At 37.0% G+C, this 16,947-nt stretch overlaps 1 protein-coding gene across 1 annotated transcript; it reads right to left on the bottom strand.

Annotated features, from left to right (window-relative positions):
- Nucleotides 1–272: 272 nt before the first annotated feature.
- Nucleotides 273–8,389, bottom strand: LOC144444884 (uncharacterized). Its single transcript, XM_078134433.1, has 4 exons — nucleotides 8,249–8,389; nucleotides 2,807–2,896; nucleotides 1,321–1,564; nucleotides 273–708 (listed from the first exon to the last, which is right to left on the bottom strand). The coding sequence occupies exons 1-4, from the start codon at nucleotides 8,253–8,255 to the stop codon at nucleotides 606–608; spliced, it is 444 nt and encodes a 147-aa protein (XP_077990559.1). The 5' UTR covers nucleotides 8,256–8,389; the 3' UTR covers nucleotides 273–605.
- Nucleotides 8,390–16,947: the final 8,558 nt, after the last annotated feature.

The raw sequence follows: 16,947 nt of genomic DNA, 5'->3' as shown, positions 1-16,947 counted from the left end.
GGAAGTATTTAAACTTCTGCTTGTAGTGTTTTTAGTAGTCTGTAAGGTGTACAGTGCATGTGATAGGGTGCCCTCAAACATCAGTCAACCCCTTTCAGCTGCACTTTTACTTGCTATGCTCATGGAAAGTATGGCCACAGAAAACACTGCAAACATTCATACAAAACACAGCTGACACTCACGTATCATGGTGTCATATCAATACATACATAGACAGCTACAGACAAGTAGATTATTTGGTCTCTTTATTTGCAAAATAAAAGGAAAGTTCACAACTTATGTACAAAGTAACGGGTCTTTCCAACCAAAATGATTAATACATTATGTCTTGAGGTATTTTACACTCAGTTATTTCATCCAGAAGGCAAACACTGATGAACAGATGTTTGTCTAATTTGTAATCACAGCTTATAGTGACAAGTGACCAGCCAAACATGAAATCCAGAATAAAGTTTGAAAACGAAAAAAAAAGAAAAAAAAAGAAAAAAAAAAGACAAATTTATTTTTCATGGCTGAAGAATCTGAAGAATGTGAAAGTAATAAAGAAATGTATCAAGGCTAGAACTACAAGTTCATTGTGTGAAAAGTTATTGGAATAATCATATTTAAAGACCAAGTTTAAATTTTAAGCCAGGTGCTGCCTTATATCGGAAAGTACCAGTCCAAATTTGACTATCAGTATCATTAAATTCACCTTCTCCTTCCATCCTGTAAAAAGCAAAATAGAAAAGAAAAGTTTTGGTAATTTTTTTTTTTTTTTTTTTTTTGGTAATTTTAGGTAAATGTGTGAAAGTAGTAGCTCAATAACATAATTTGAATATACACATCAATATAATGAACGATCATGGACTGTTGGTTAGTTACACATGATAATTTCTATGCAAAGAACCAAATGAAATTTACCCAATTTACATCAATTCCATAAATCCAATGATCTAAATATGACGTCCATAAAAAAGGATACCTCAGTGCTGCACAAAACATTTGTCATCAACTAAGTATAGTAATAGTCTGGATGACCAGACTGTGGTTTAACCAAAAACTACAAAAACTAACTACTCGTTAGCATACATCCAATTAATATCATCACTAGTACATGTATTTCCAGTAAATTGTAAGAGTCCAAAAAAACCTACCCTCAGCAATTAAGAATTAGACATTTGTCAGTCAGGGTACTGTGATTTGTCAACATGGGCTGTGATTTGAATTAGGTTCCCTAGTATGGGTTGTGATTTGAATTAGGCTCCCTAGCATGCATCTAATTTATAATATCAAGGACAGTAGGGCCAATAAAACTGAATGAGTCTAACAAAATAGTACCTGTTATCAACAAATGGTCCTTCATAGTATGATCCATCAGGCCATGTATACCTTCCTTTTCCATGGAACATATTATTTACAAATTCTCCTTCATAGATTGCACCACTAGGATGTATTAATTTTCCTTGTCCGTTCATTTTATCGTTTGTCCAATTCCCTTCATACACTGTACCATCTGTGGTTGTATGTTGACCAAATCCACTACGTTCTAAAACACCTTCCTCAGATCTGCTGTATTCACCATCTGTTTATCATATACAAAATAAATGAACAGATAAATATATACTCTATAGTTTACATATTTACTAGTTTGTTTTAACACCAAACACTTATTGCAAAACATCCAATGAAGAAATGTAGTTTTCTTAATGGATGCAATAAAGTTTCCTTTCTATTCTATTCTATTCTATTCTATTCTACACACACACACACACACACACATGCACACACGTATGCACTGAAATCATTTACAACATCGGAGAAATCAATGTACACTGTAGACAATGCACATTCTCGCAAACCAGAGCTGTTGTTTCTTCCATGACTCAGCTGTTGACGGCTTTGACGGTGCTGTAAAAGAGGCTGTGGTGTGCGATGATGATGATGCACTGTGCGATAGTCATGTTGAATAATGAATGAATACAGCCTCAAGCCTGGGGATGTGCCACCCTAATCTGAGACACCTTGCTGGATGATCCCAGTAACTAAGAAAACAGTATTAACAGGTTTTAGCATCCATCCAAGTTGACTCGCACTGCCCCCGACCTATCAGTAGCCAGTAAGAAAATAAGTCCATACATCAACACAGGGAAATACATCACTTTAGCTATAAGACCCTGTAATCTTAATATAACACCCACCATATTTATCTCCATTGGGAAACATATAAGAATGATAATAAGACTTTTATAATTTAGATCTTCTGGCCATGGTGTACTATTTCCCCCCTAGAGGTTTCATGGCTCATCCTTGGATGTAATATTAGTAGATCACTAATTCGACATCCATGGATCAACATAATATGTCATAATTGTAATACTAGTACAGCTAAAATGATGTAGGCTTTGTGTTTCACTCATGGGACATTACAGCTAAAATGACGTAGGCTTGGCCAAGTTGGTGTTTTACTCATGGGACATTCCATTTTTGACAAAAAGATAGACACATTTCAACTCTTGTAGACTAACAATAACAGAGACACAACAAACACAGCAGGATCCATTGCAATCACATTGAACACTAATAAGCATGGCTATTCTTTTACAGTGCAGTAAAAACTGGCTTCTAATGAAAACAGTACACATGGACTTGATGATTTCAATGTCTGCATCTCTTTATTTTTTAACTGATAATCAACATATCAACTTGACTACTTCTGTATCCCCACTGTGCACTGCACCTATGCATAGACCTAACATGACCTATGTGAAACACCAAGCCTACATCATTTAGTTGTATGACCCTGTAATCTCAATATAACACTCACCATATTTATCTCCATTGGGAAACATATAAACTCCTGTCAGCACAGACGTCTGGGAGTCGTCTTTGTCCTTGTCTTTCTTGCCTGCTTTTGCTGCAAGACGAACAAAATCAAAAGAAAAAATTATCAATAATTTGTTCGTACATACATTAGACCTACATGTACATTGTACAATATCTCTGATACTTTCAAGTGGCGTACTTATACATGTACATGTACTGCTAATGACTTTTTGATTCATGAAGAACAATCCAAGGTCAATCATCATTATTATTGTTATTATTATTATTTTCTTCAAACACAATGCACAGTTTATTTAACTTTGTCCCAAGTATGGTTACAACTCTTTGCTTTACACTAGACTCTGTTTTCTACTAAATGAACCATTATTCATCTCTATAGAATCTATTGATGTACATGTAAGATATAGGTATGTGAAGTGAGTAAAACAGTAACATACTTTTCATTTACCTAACTTCAAAATCCATATTTGCTCCCTCCCCCATATTTTTTTAGTAGTAGTTGACACACAAAATGTATCCATACATGAAGAACGTACATGACCCACTCCCCCATGTGCACTACTAAGTCTTGTGGTTATTTTACAGGCAGGTCCAATCCTTTAGTTGTAATGCAAAGTTCAAGTTGTTACTGTACAGTATGTTACAATACATCTCCTCTCTGACATTGACAAGGTATGTGTACAACCCCTCCCTGACATTGGCGATACTGACAAGGTATGTGTACAACCCTTCCCTGACATTGGCGATACTGACAAGGTATGTGTACAACCCCTCCCTGACATTGGCGATACTGACAAGGTATGTGTACAACCCCTCCCTGACATTGGCAATACTGACAAGGTATGTGTACAAAATTAATTGGTGCAGTGAAGCAATGTAGATTATATAACAAAATAAACAGTGAGATGGATATAAAACAAACCAGACAAACACACAGACATTTATTACAAACAAACAAACAAACAAATAAATAAATAAACATATAAACAACGAACAGATAGATGTACTTTTTGTACTGGATACATGTAAATTCAATACCAAAATTTATACACAATGAATGCATACAGAACAAGTTGTATTCATTTTGAATGTTTTCACTCATATTTCGAACACAGCAGACCCAGTGACATACATGTAGTAGACACGCACTGTCGCGACATAGAATGACCAGAGTATAATATATTCCATATTTTTGTTCTGAATGACTTCTTCAAGGTATAATACATGTAAGTTGCCATTCATTTGATATCATTGACAGTGTTCTCCCTCTAGGATAGATTGCAAGGATGGTGGTTGATTTGCATAGTAATTTACATATGAATAACATGACAATTTGCATAATATTTGCATAATGATTAGCATATAATATTAATGTTTTCAACATTGAAACATACTCTGACATCTCGTCAGAGTATTATTGTCATTCAAAGATTACTAAAGCTCAAGGATAGTAGAACACAGTTGAAGCATGGTAGAAACCTGCCAAGAATGTTCATTCTCACAGACAGAGTGCATATTGCTGCTGAAGCAATGAAATATATAGCAGTGAGTCTTGGACGGTGCCGTAAAAGAGGCTGTGGTTTACGACAATGAGAATGTTGGTCTGGGTGGCAAATATGGCATTAGCACATTCTTTCTCTATAAAATGAGGAGAACACTGATTTATCCAGTCTCTGGAGTGTTCACCACCAAGGGCTATGATTTTTAAAAGAAAAAAAATTAACATATTGAGCACTGTAGTTAAATGAGTGAGTGTAGTGGTATATGCCTGGTACTGATAAATTGTAATGATAGCAACCATCAAATCAGGGTATCTTAGCAATCGGTTTGGACCTTCTGAACATTGACATTTCACACAACAAAGTTATCCCAAAAGGTAAGTTAATGTGTTCTTATTGGCCTAGTTTGCAGACTAAATCCTGAATTTGGATTTGGTTTTATCTTTTCTATTTGTTTTATTACACATGTACTTCTTGTTCCTAAAGAAATCTTCGCTGTATCAGGTAGTTTTTGAAGTTCGTTGTCGACCAAAAACCATCAGGTTCAGTTTACCCTTTAATGATAGCCAAATTTTGTTGTTGTGAGTCAAAATGGGATTTCATTGGAGTCACCACATAGTAAGAGATAGGGGAACACCAAAGTTTGGTGCATCACTGGAAATTATGTCTGTCAATGGTGTGGGTAGGTTCGTAAGAGAGTGAAGGGCTTAGAGGGCACACTGGTCAGGTTCTTGTATTCTTTTCTTCTCACTAATCAGTTTGTATCATTCGTCACCTGGTAACGGTTTGTAAATTTTAGTACAACAGTAAAACATACTTGTTGTAAAAATTCGTTATTGAAGCAGCTGCTGCATTAATTCTACTAATGACTCTACCCAGATTTAATAGACCACTATTATAATTCAACTAAGGTTCCGATAGGTGATAAACGATGTACTATCACAGATATGGGTGCATTGCTATTTCAACATAGAACATAACTGTCAATGTCATTCATGTACATGCATGCAAAATATTGACCTTGAAGCCTGAAAGATGAAGATCTTGCAAAGTTGATTGAAGAATGTATCAAAGAAGGTAATTCTAACTTTTCAGTTTTCACACAAACACAACAGAATCAAGTAAACGTTGCCCACCAAGCATAAATCTGACAATCCTGTGTCTGAAGTGTTGATCACTGAATAAAGAAAGACCAAATACACTGCATACAATTTTGATGTGTACAAATTAACTTTTCTTACCACTGCCGGCACTGACAACTGCTGGTGAAGGAACAGAAATGGGTGCTGAAAATCTGGAAATTGGTTCGTCAGACATAAGTGAAAACTGACTCGGAGATCGACTGTCAATTACCATCTCCATCAACAATGCTGTATCTAAAGAGGCGGCAGTCACAGGCCGACTTTCAGGATCAACCTCTGACATTTTCTCAAGTTGGTAAATCACAAAATGTGAAAATCAAACTGTTTTGTCACCAGTTGTGTGAACGTTAGTCCAGAGAGTTGATCCGTCAGTAGCAAGAGCTTGACTGACCAAATCACCAATAAACAAACCAACAATGATACTAAAAGGGTGCTACCTGTAACCCAGCTACATATGTCATACTGTAAACCAAACCAAAATTACATGCATAGTTGTTGTGTATACACCACTTAGGGGTTTGTTTCAGACCAAGCTACTATATGACACTTGGCAGACAAATGACGTTTTAATTTGAACTCTTCAGACGCAGTACGAACCAACACGAACCAACAGGTAAAGTGATTGTTTGCAGAAGTATTAAATGTAACTATGATATGTAGGGATACGTGATACATGATGTATGGAGTATGTTGTTACATTTTCACAACAATCATGGTGGCATTTTGTGTTGCAATCATGCATTTGTACTATCCATGCATGAGAGTAAAAGTGACCTCAGATGATTTAGTTACTATAACATACAACAAAGATGATGTCAACCATGTCAACTTCATATCGTATTTCAACCTCTCTTACTATGTACATGTTGTAACGGTGTTTGTGGCTACATCTATATGATACTGTACTTCAAAGTTGTATATATGTAAATTGATTTATTGAAATGTTTGATCACACACATGTTCCTTATACTCATCTACACTATACCATCATGTACATAATCATAATTTATTTAAGTAAAAAAAATCTTATCATAATATCTTACAAGTTAGTTATGGTTTAGAAATAGGGAGAGCACCCCCTGACATGTACAACGTAGATCTATGTATTGCTCTTTCTCCTTTAAAAATAATTTTTGTCGGTGGTGAAGCATGTAGTACTTACAAGCAATTAGTGGTTATTGGTTTAATTTAGGAATAGGGTCAGAACCCCTGACAATGAAAATATTGCTCACTTAAGGTGGAACATACAATGATACATGTACATGTACATGTACTTAAAAGTTAGTTATTGTTGGTTTAGGAATAGGGTGAGAACCCCCTGATATAAGTATACTGCTCATTTTAGGTTATGAAAAGTATATGTACTTTTAGTGGTTTATATTTGACTGATTTTCCTGGGATTGCTATTCAAGTATATTTGCAATCTTATAAGAATATAGGAGACCTAGTATGCTAATTAATGCAAAATTATGCAAATACAATCTAAGTTACATGTATACTGGACATCTGAGTACATGTGTATAGAAAATTTGCCAAAACCATGTTTGTTTGTTTGTTTGTTTGTTTGTTTGTCAGAACACTTCTCAAATACAAGTTTTAATATGAATTATACCATCAATCAGTCCATAAATCCTCCATCCATAGATAGAGGGTTTATGATAAGTCTTGCTAAATGTAAGAACAATGTTCTGTGAAGATAGTTTCAGAAAATATGATTACAAAATGTACATAATGTGTCATCAGCAGTGTGCCCTTTAAGCCAATTTGATGTATCACTAATACATACAATTTCTAGTGACGCACCAAAATTTGGTGTTCCCTATTTCTTACTTACTATGTGGTGACACACAAGAAATGCCAGTTTTTCTCATTTTGACTCATAACAACAAAATTTGGCTATCATTAATTTAGAGGGCACACAGGTCATCACACAATGTACACTACATGTATCAGGTTTAGTCAACTTTCAAAGCAGGAATGTTTGTTTTCACTGAACTTGCACTGGCCCAGTATTTACTATATGAGAATTTAACATAATGGGAACATGGGTGTATTACAAAATGTAGGTCTCCTAATACATCCATGATGGGAATTACTTGAACATGCATTAATATCACCCACAGTGGAGATAGTGTATTATAACACACCATTATCAGTGATTCACTATACTATAGTGTAAAGAATAACCCCCCCCCCCACCCCTGTACATGTATGTATCATGTGTGTACTGTACAGGAGAGATATACCATTGAGTACATGTTAGAATGACCATGGAAGTATAATATAACCATACTTCCATGGAATGACCTTCCCACAAATGTATACCTCCAGGCTCCATGGCTATACTAATGAAAGGCAAGTTAATATTTCATGGACGTAATTTGTATATAATAACGTCTAAGATGGCAGATTTTGTGGGTGTTGAACAGTCAGAAAGTTTATTAAAGTCAAAATATGTCATCCAGGGGTAATAACGTGATAACAACATCAACAACAAACACCGAAATGGATGTAAACCAAACATAACATGTCACTACGCTGTGGTTTCACTAGGGAAACCTACCGACTGTCTTAGCTACGGTGGGTCGATGCCTGGATGATACGTTTATGATATCTGAAGTGTACAATTCATAGCGACGAATAACATTCTAATTCTACTGATACCATTTACTGTTACCCTCTATATAGTCGATTCCATTGGGGAACAACCAATGCAATGTTTACATCTCAAAAGATCTAAAATGGAACACAGGCGCGTAGTCAGACGAGAAGTTTGCCTACCTGGCATGGTAACTGTTTTCTTTAGCCCTTATTCAAGATGATGGAGACACAAATACGGGTCAGGTTCGTTTAAAACAACGGCAAATCAAATTTTCGACGTCGATCAAAGAACATTCAACTGCGCGTCGCCATTTTGGATCACCTTGGAGATAGTGACAATACACAACACGATGGATGGTTGAGGGCGCTCGACCTAACTCTCCGTATGGTTAATCGCGTCCGGATCGCGTCGTCCGACTTTTCGCTGTGTTATGTACGTTTTGGATATTTCTGTTGATTTGAGGTTTAGTTATGGAAGTGGTGTGCTTCGAAAAATATCATAAGATATTTAAAAAAAGCCACCCCATTAAATTGGAGAGAGAGTTTATTAAAAACACAATACATTGTGTATAGTTGCTTACTTTTTGTACGTAACGTCAAAGTAATGGACATCTAAAAATGTCAAAAATTTCAGTTTCACCTGCGCGCCTTTCCTTGCAGGTGTACTAAGCTAACTATAATGAGTTAGCTTAGTACGAATAAGTGCGACCATCTACACAACTAGTTGCACTTTGTAGTTACTTTGTGACATCTCATTGTGTAATGCTATAAGTGCATTGTCGTCTGCATATTTGGGGTTAATAATTTTCTCCCCCCCCCCGTAATGTCCTGCATATATTTGACTTCACGAAGACTCTTCTTACGTTCTATACTAGGAGTTCACTAGTATAAACGCTTTCCCTGTCACTCCAGGAAATACTCAACGGTTTGACAAAACTTATTATAACAATGCTGTACCGCGACTGACGTAGCTACTTGCGACGTCCTTAGTATATAAAGGTCGGAATAATTATTGTGAGCGAGGAGATGAGTCCGCTCGTCGTGAACTTTATTACAGTCACGAAACGTCATGGCCATGAAGCGTCACTGCCACCGAGGGGTGAACTTTCTTTCAATATCCGTGGGTTTTAGTGTGTTTCATTTTGTAAAATAAGGAACAGATCAAATGTGAACTTTATGCTTACATTTTAAGGGACCTGGGAGATGCACAAAAGCAAAGAATTGAGGGTGACATATAGATGGTATAGTTTAGGCTTACTTCGATTTGACGGCGGCGAATTAAATATGCGCTAGGCCAAAACATTAATGTTCCCTTTTTAGAAACTGTCTGTCATCCTGTTGATATGAGTTGTTTACAACGTACAGGATCACTTCACACTCTAAGGTAAAACCTTCATTTTGCACATTAGATGGTGGTGGTGGGAGGGGGGTGCTTTCATACATGCAACAAAAAAGGTTGTGTCGGAGTGAGCGGAATGTGGATGGTGCAGACGACATGTGTATGGTAGGATCTATGGAAAACATACACAAATCAAAGTGCTTGTTATACTTACCTATCACTTGTACCTTGTGAATCAAATTTCGCATCATGGCTATCCACTATCCGTTCTTACAGGTTATCCCGAAGTTGTTTTCCAAAGTTTTCGACAAAAAATCGACTGAATAGCTCAGAACTTGTTGTAGAAGGAACTCAACAGTCAATGTCAGAACGTATTAAATAAACGGAAACAATGAAACACACTGAACTGCCGGAAATTTGAAAACATTTTGTCAAGGCTCAGACGCCACTTATTTTAATTATTCATAAATGCTTATAAGTTAACGTACTTTGCACATGCAATATTTATGGTCACGCCTTTTTGATATATTTGGAAAACATCTGAAATAACTACACTATAATCTCTCTCTCTCTCTCTCTCTCTCTCTCTCTCTCTCTCTCTCTCTCTCTCTCTCTCTCTCCTCTCTCTCTCTCTCTCTCTCTCTCTCTCTCTCTCTCTCTCTCTCTCTCTCTCTCTCTCTCTGTTCTCACACACAAAATGAAGGTTTGTTCACAAACTTTTTATTCGTAAATATGTTTAATATATTTCGATACAAACGCTTAGGAAAATCTATAGTATCAGCAAATTGCATATATCAAATATGTATCTGCATTACAGTTGACATGTCTGGTTGTGAGATGTGCATAGAAATCTAGTTTTGTCAACCTTTAAATCAGGCTTCAGTGAACCGGATATAAACATGTACGGGATATCTCTCAGATGCTGGTGAATAATATAACTTAATATAGTTTAACTACTATCCAGAACGGATTTGATAGCCCCGGGTAAAATCTTGAAATTATTCACAGAGTTGTTGAACAGCTGGGTAATATATCATTCTGTGTGGGTTTCTAATTCTACAGGTAAGCAGCTGACACTGTAAAACTGGCCTGAGACAAGGTTCGCCGTTGTGTACCCTCGTTAGAGCGCCAACTACGGTGAATCCTCCCGTCTCATAAACGTTAATACTTTCTTTTTCGAGGTCTAAGTAGTTGAACTATGTAACTCGCCATTGTTGTTCATAGTTTCGCCTTGTGGTACTTGTTGAGGCATATATAACCAAGCCGTATTCATCACATGGTCACATCATTTTTTTTGTTATCAGATTGAAGGAAGCCGTTGTCCTAAAAAGGAACAACTAACAATGACGCCATGATAAGAAAAATTATAGAGAGTCATCGTACGATCGAATGCCTAACATGAATATAATGACTTTTATGAAATAAAAGATATAAATTAGACTGCATTTTGGCTGTCATTAACATAATTTCCCTCGCTAACTTTGTTCGGTCAGATAGGCCAACATCAAAAACCGGCTAGCGACCTAGTTGAAGTTATCACTAATTATTTGCTATAAAGAAATTCACAATTATATAATCAAAACTAATCCAGTCATATGATTTACGATATATCTAAAAAAATTGAACGCAACTTAAATCTTCATTTTAATCTGCGGATGGGGTAACTAACTCTGGGATGAAGTGCGCCACCAACGACTGTTTTTTCCAATATTAGTTTTCTTTATTTTGCAAGACAGTCACTTGATTCATTAATTGCCTAGTGTACATCAGATATTTCAATGAAATGATGCTTGCTAAATAATGGACATTTCATTTACTCCTGTAAATTCAGAAAATTATATATACTTGTAGTTTTGATTTCCACGTCGACGTCTTTGATACTAACAAGCGTATTTTCCGTAGGCAATACAATCTTTTCGGTGTTAGATAAACATTTTTTAATCATAATATCACATACGTAACGTAAAACTTACATTTGAAAATACCTTTGTGTAGAGTGTTTCCACTAATTTTCTAACAGTGACACCATGATCAAATTATCAAAAGCAACTTGCCCCTATCATATATGATTCTAGAAATTACAAAAAACATAACTAAGTCATCTTACTACATACATATCACTTGTCTTGGATATTGAAATGCCCTCACTAATGAATTTCGGCAATAAAAATATTTTATGTAAATTTATCATACATGCACAAAACATTCGACTCTTAGAAACTGTAAATAGCAAATCAGAGTTATATAATATCTCAAATTATTATGAATTAGAACCAAAGCCGTGCGTTAGGCAATTTGACAGATCCCCAGTCATGGCACACTGAGCCCTCACAGTTGCATCATTTCTTTCGAGGGGCCTATATCGAGTGTGTGTGTGTGTGTGTGTGTGTGTGTGTGTGTACATCTGTACATATATGTGTTGAGATAGATCAAGACTTAGTATAGAATCCTTACTTGCAGATGAACGTTGACACACAGGCAGCTAAAATATGCAGCTCAACGAACAGAGGTCAACTTGAAGTGAGCGATAATGAATATTTAGATCACCTTAATCAGAATACAGTGTTCGTGCTTGGATCTAAACTGTTCAAGATCACTTTCCAAGTAAAATCGTCATTTTAAATTTTACTAGATATAGGCATTTAAACTGTTATCAAAATAAATATAATAATCATACGTATACATTCCCACTTAGTGTATCATCGTTATAGAGTGCTACACTGTCTAGCATATATATGCCCTCTCCGAATTAATTCACATAGCGGTCTGGCAATGAAAGAAAGGCATGATAATAAACTGATACTCGGCTTTTGATGATTACCTTATACAGCATGAGTATTTTAGTCCAGCATCGTCATTTTTTTCAGTAATCAATTTCTGTTTGTCAATGTGACAGGTCAGTTCAGACATTGGAATATTTTACCAAATACGAAGCCAGTATTAGACCTGACGTTTCTTTTTGAAGTGTATACTTTTCAAGTTCGCGTATAATGACGTCATCCATTGACTGTCATCGATCATATAATGTGGATGTGACGTCAGCTTTGTAGAATCAGAGTGTGAGTGTGATGGTAGTACTGGCAAAAAGGTTCGATAGGTTTGATTTCATGCCACTACCAATGGCATACGTTGAAATCCTTAGCTTGGGAGATTTTGTGTTACTTTCCAACCTCGACTGGTCTAACTATATTGTAGGTATGTTTCTAACGGTGTGTCAATGCTCTTAGCAACATTGATGACGTGATGGACCAAACTCACCACGCCCGCATAGCAACGGACCTGGTAGGGTTTCAGTTCTCGCGTGACATCCGGATGAGACAAGTCCGTGAAATCATGATCATTGCTAAGCAGTTTATCCCATTTTGCTAGGATCTTCGACATATCGGTTTTCATTTTAATCTGGTTTGGTCCTTCTGTTTTGGAGAATTTCGCCAACCGCTGCCAAATTTTGATTTCAAATTGGCTTCGAATAATTCTTAGTTCGTTGATGGTGTTCAGATATTCCTCAATGAATTGGACGTTCAGTAGTCTTTCCTCGGACATAGAGACTTTCCTTTCTATCTTCTTTCCCTTGACACTCTTTCTCGTAAATACCGGTGGTGGCGTCCTTGGTTCTCGGGATTTCTCGATAGCTTTCTTGGCGTACATTTCCACTTCAGCGATGGAGGAGATTTTAGATACTTTCACTGGTTTCACAGATTTCAACGCTTGGATGAATCTTTGGATTTCAAGTGCAAAATACGAATAGGCGTTGGTGGCGTCCTCTATGGATTTCTTTATGAGCATGCGTGCTTGTTCAAGCTCCATGGTGGTTGCCAAGGGTTCCTCGGTGTCTGTAGCACCTATGTGATGAGTAATTGATGTTGGACAAATTAGTCAGTAAAGTTGGTGAGTGACATCTGATCAAACACTCGCTCATTCTTACTACACACACTCACCCACCCATTATCCCCCCCCCTCCTCGCTCACGTATCTACGTTTCGCTGTCTATAAACTAACTAACTAACTAACTAACTCACTCACTCACTCACTCACTCACTCACTCACTCACTCAACAATTTACTTAATACTAACTAAATCGCTCTCTCACTAACACTGGCTTACACAATATCTAACTCTCACGCAACCTTTTCATCTATTGATAATTGATAATCGAATTATAGTCTAGTTCCTGAAGACCGTATTCCGATTTTACACTCCGATAATGTAGTGTAAAATCAGAATACGGTCGTCAGTCCATCAACCAATCAAACCCCAAAATCATCAAATCAAATATTACCTTCAGCCATCATTTGTGACAGTCTCCTTCCCATCTCCTTCACATCCTCTACTGTAGCTTTAGATTTTCGTTTCCTCATAAGAGGTCTAAGACTTTTGAGGTTGTCCTCCTCTTCTTCGTTTTCCTCACCAGTTGGTTGCTGCGATACCGGCATTTCAGGTGTTGGGTTGGGTACTTTTGGTGTTACAGCATTTTCATCTGGTTCGTCCCGATCGCGACGTTTCAATGACTGTACTCTCTGTTTTCTCTGCCTCTTCCCCGGGTCTCCACTGACCTGCTTCATCGTCAAGGCTGTCTTAGGAACAGCTTTGAGTTTCTTGTAAGGACTTATCAGTGGCGTTGTCAGAGACTTCACACACTGAGCGTAGTCGTTATCAGTAATCGTTGTCTTCAATGTAATACCTAACGCCTGGGCTACCCTCAGTGTTCTGTCGTTTACGAGTTCTTTCTGGAACATTGCATTAAGGCGACCATCTTGATATTCAGACCATAAGATTTCAAGCGATTGCATGTCTTTCAAAGCCATATCAAAGAGGAGACATTTTCGTTTGACATCTTCAATAAATACGCCTTTAATTCTTTCCAGTTGATCTATAGCCTTATCAATATCAACCATGTCATGTATAAGGTGGGTAAAATAGGGTTCCGTTATGTTGGCGAGAAGTCGAGAGAATGGGTCCGTCGATTCTGTGTTATTGGTGGCACCAGCCCCGGATATCTGTGAACTGGCAGATCGCGATCGACTGATGCGTGTGGACTCACTCAATTTAATACTGACGCTCCTCGCCAGGGATGTTGAAGTCGACCGTCCATCTTCCAGAAGATTTGTAAACTGCGCGTCGTCATCTTCATCGTCGTCTTCATATGGAAAGTCTGTTTGACACTCCACATCACGTACTTTTGGATTCCTTTTCCGTTTACCGTCAGATTTGACCGATATTACTTCTGCTGGGGTCACTGTTCGTATTTCTTCACTACACAGCCCACTTTCCGGCTCGGTATTTGGAGTTTTCACTAAATCAGTCACGTGGTTGTCACGTGATATATTGTCGTGATCGTCAGTTGTCGGCTCGGTTACAGGTTCTTCCAGTTGGGTTTCCACACCGTCCATACTTTCCACTTCTTGTAAATGTGTCGTGCTTTGATACTTGATTGGTTTGGCAGGAATGGCGTCCACTACATCAACAGTTATTGCCAGCGATCCTGTAATTGACAAAAGACCAACAAGTTAGTTACTTGTTACTTCACATTTCCAACCAAAGTGCCAATGACACTTAAGCACACCTTCTAATGTTCTTTTAAAATGCCAGTCACCATATTGGTAATATCAACTCTCATGAGTACTTAAGTTGTATGGTATCTTTTTGTGATAAATATATAAATTTGATCGGATAACCTTATTCCATTAAAACAATCTACATTGTCTAGGATATCTGATGGACAATGATGAATAAGGCGCTCGTCTGGAAGGTAAGCGGTGTCGGGCGCCCTCATTGGCATCGCCCCTTTCCCCTCTTTCTCTCTAGATCTTTTAAAAAGATAAGCGTATGGCCGATGAGGGCAGAACGACATGACGTATCTTTGGAGTCCACTGGCGTTCTGAATGAAAACAAATGATATAGAGTTTATTTTGGGGAACCTGTACGCATCTGATTTGTGTCAATTTTTAGAGACAAGTACTGTATTCTAGTAATTGAAATGTTTACTCCCCATGATTATCTAACAGGACGTTCTTACGTCACTGCATTTCAGGACATTAAGTTAACACTCTCGTCAAAGTTTTATTCTACCGGTCTGTGTCTGTTGGTATGCCTACCGACCGACCAACCGATCGATTGACATGACTAACAGATATCGGCACTGATTGTGCGTAAGTGATTCATAATGGTTAGTTTTGTGCCATCAAAGGTAACATCCAAATATATTAACAGCTGTGAATTCACCAAACACTGTGCTGCTGCAGTACAAGTGATGTTTTTGTCAGTTATTCGTGTATTATGGTGTGGTGTTGTATTTCTATGTACAGGTATGTATGTATGTATGTATGTATGTATGTATGTATGTATGTATGTATGTATGTATGTATGTATGTATGTATGTATGTATGTATGTATGTATGTATGTATGTATGTATGTATGTATGTATGTATGTATGTATTTATGTATGTATGTATGTATGTATGTATGTATGTATGTATGTATGTATGTATGTATGTATGTATGTACAATGTATGTATGCATGTATGTATGTATGTATGTATGTATGTATGTATGTATGTATGTGTGTGTATGTATGTATGTATGTATGCATGCATGTATGTATGTATGTATGTATGTGTGTGTATGTATATGTGTGTGTGTGCGCGCGCGCGCGTGTGTGTGTGTGTGCTTGTTTGTTTGCTATTGATTGACGCAAAATAAAACGGTATGGCAAAATGATAAACAAAATATGATAATACAAAGTGTAAAGAAATCATTCTAAAACTATTTGTGGTGAGAATGACTAGTATGCTGAAGTGCATAAATCCATGATGTTGAATTTCTACCTCTTTTCGAATCGAGTATCGTGTCAGCAGACTTACGCCTCCGGTGCACTTCTTGTGAACACATGACAACAAAATAAATGATAATAATGAAATAAAAAGATATGATAACACATCACAAATTGTTATAGTGGTGTAATATGTTTGATTTATTTGACGTCATCCCCAACCGGTCAGTCAATTAGTCTTCATCAGGTTCACAGTTGGTCGTAATATGTCAGAGGTTATGAGTATCGATCATAACCGCTAGGTCAGAGGTCAGATATTATGATATGATATCGTTAGATAGATAGCAAGATAGATAGATAGCTACGTAGACAGACCGACAGACAGACAGAGGGGCGGATGGATGGGTGGATAGATAGATAGATAGATAGATAGATAGATAGATAGATAGATAGATAGATAGATAGATAGATAGATAGATAGATAGATAGATATATGATAAATAGATAGATATAGAGATAGATAGATAGGTAGATAAATAGATAGATAGATAGATAGATAGATAGCTACATTGACAGACAGACAGACAGACAGACAGACAGACAGACAGAGGGATGGATGGGTGGATAGATAGATAGACAGACAGACAGACAGACAGGCAGACAGGCAGGCAGACAGACAGACAGACAGACAGACAGATATATAGATAGATAGATAGATAGATAGATAGATAGATAGATAGATAGATAGATAGATAGATAGATAGATAGAT

This window comes from Glandiceps talaboti, chromosome 13, assembly GCF_964340395.1.
Source record: "Glandiceps talaboti chromosome 13, keGlaTala1.1, whole genome shotgun sequence".
NCBI lineage: Eukaryota > Metazoa > Hemichordata > Enteropneusta > Spengelidae > Glandiceps > Glandiceps talaboti.
This window is presented reverse-complemented; position numbering and strand designations above follow the sequence as displayed.

What these genes read in the sequence shown, in the direction of transcription:
- LOC144444884 (XM_078134433.1), bottom strand. An exon ending in TCCCAATGGAGATAAATATG is followed by an intron (nt 1,565 to 2,806) that starts GTGAGTGTTATA and finishes TATGATAAACAG; the next exon opens with ATGGTGAATACAGCAGATCT. An exon ending in GGACCATTTGTTGATAACAG is followed by an intron (nt 709 to 1,320) that starts GTACTATTTTGT and finishes TGCTTTTTACAG; the next exon opens with GATGGAAGGAGAAGGTGAAT.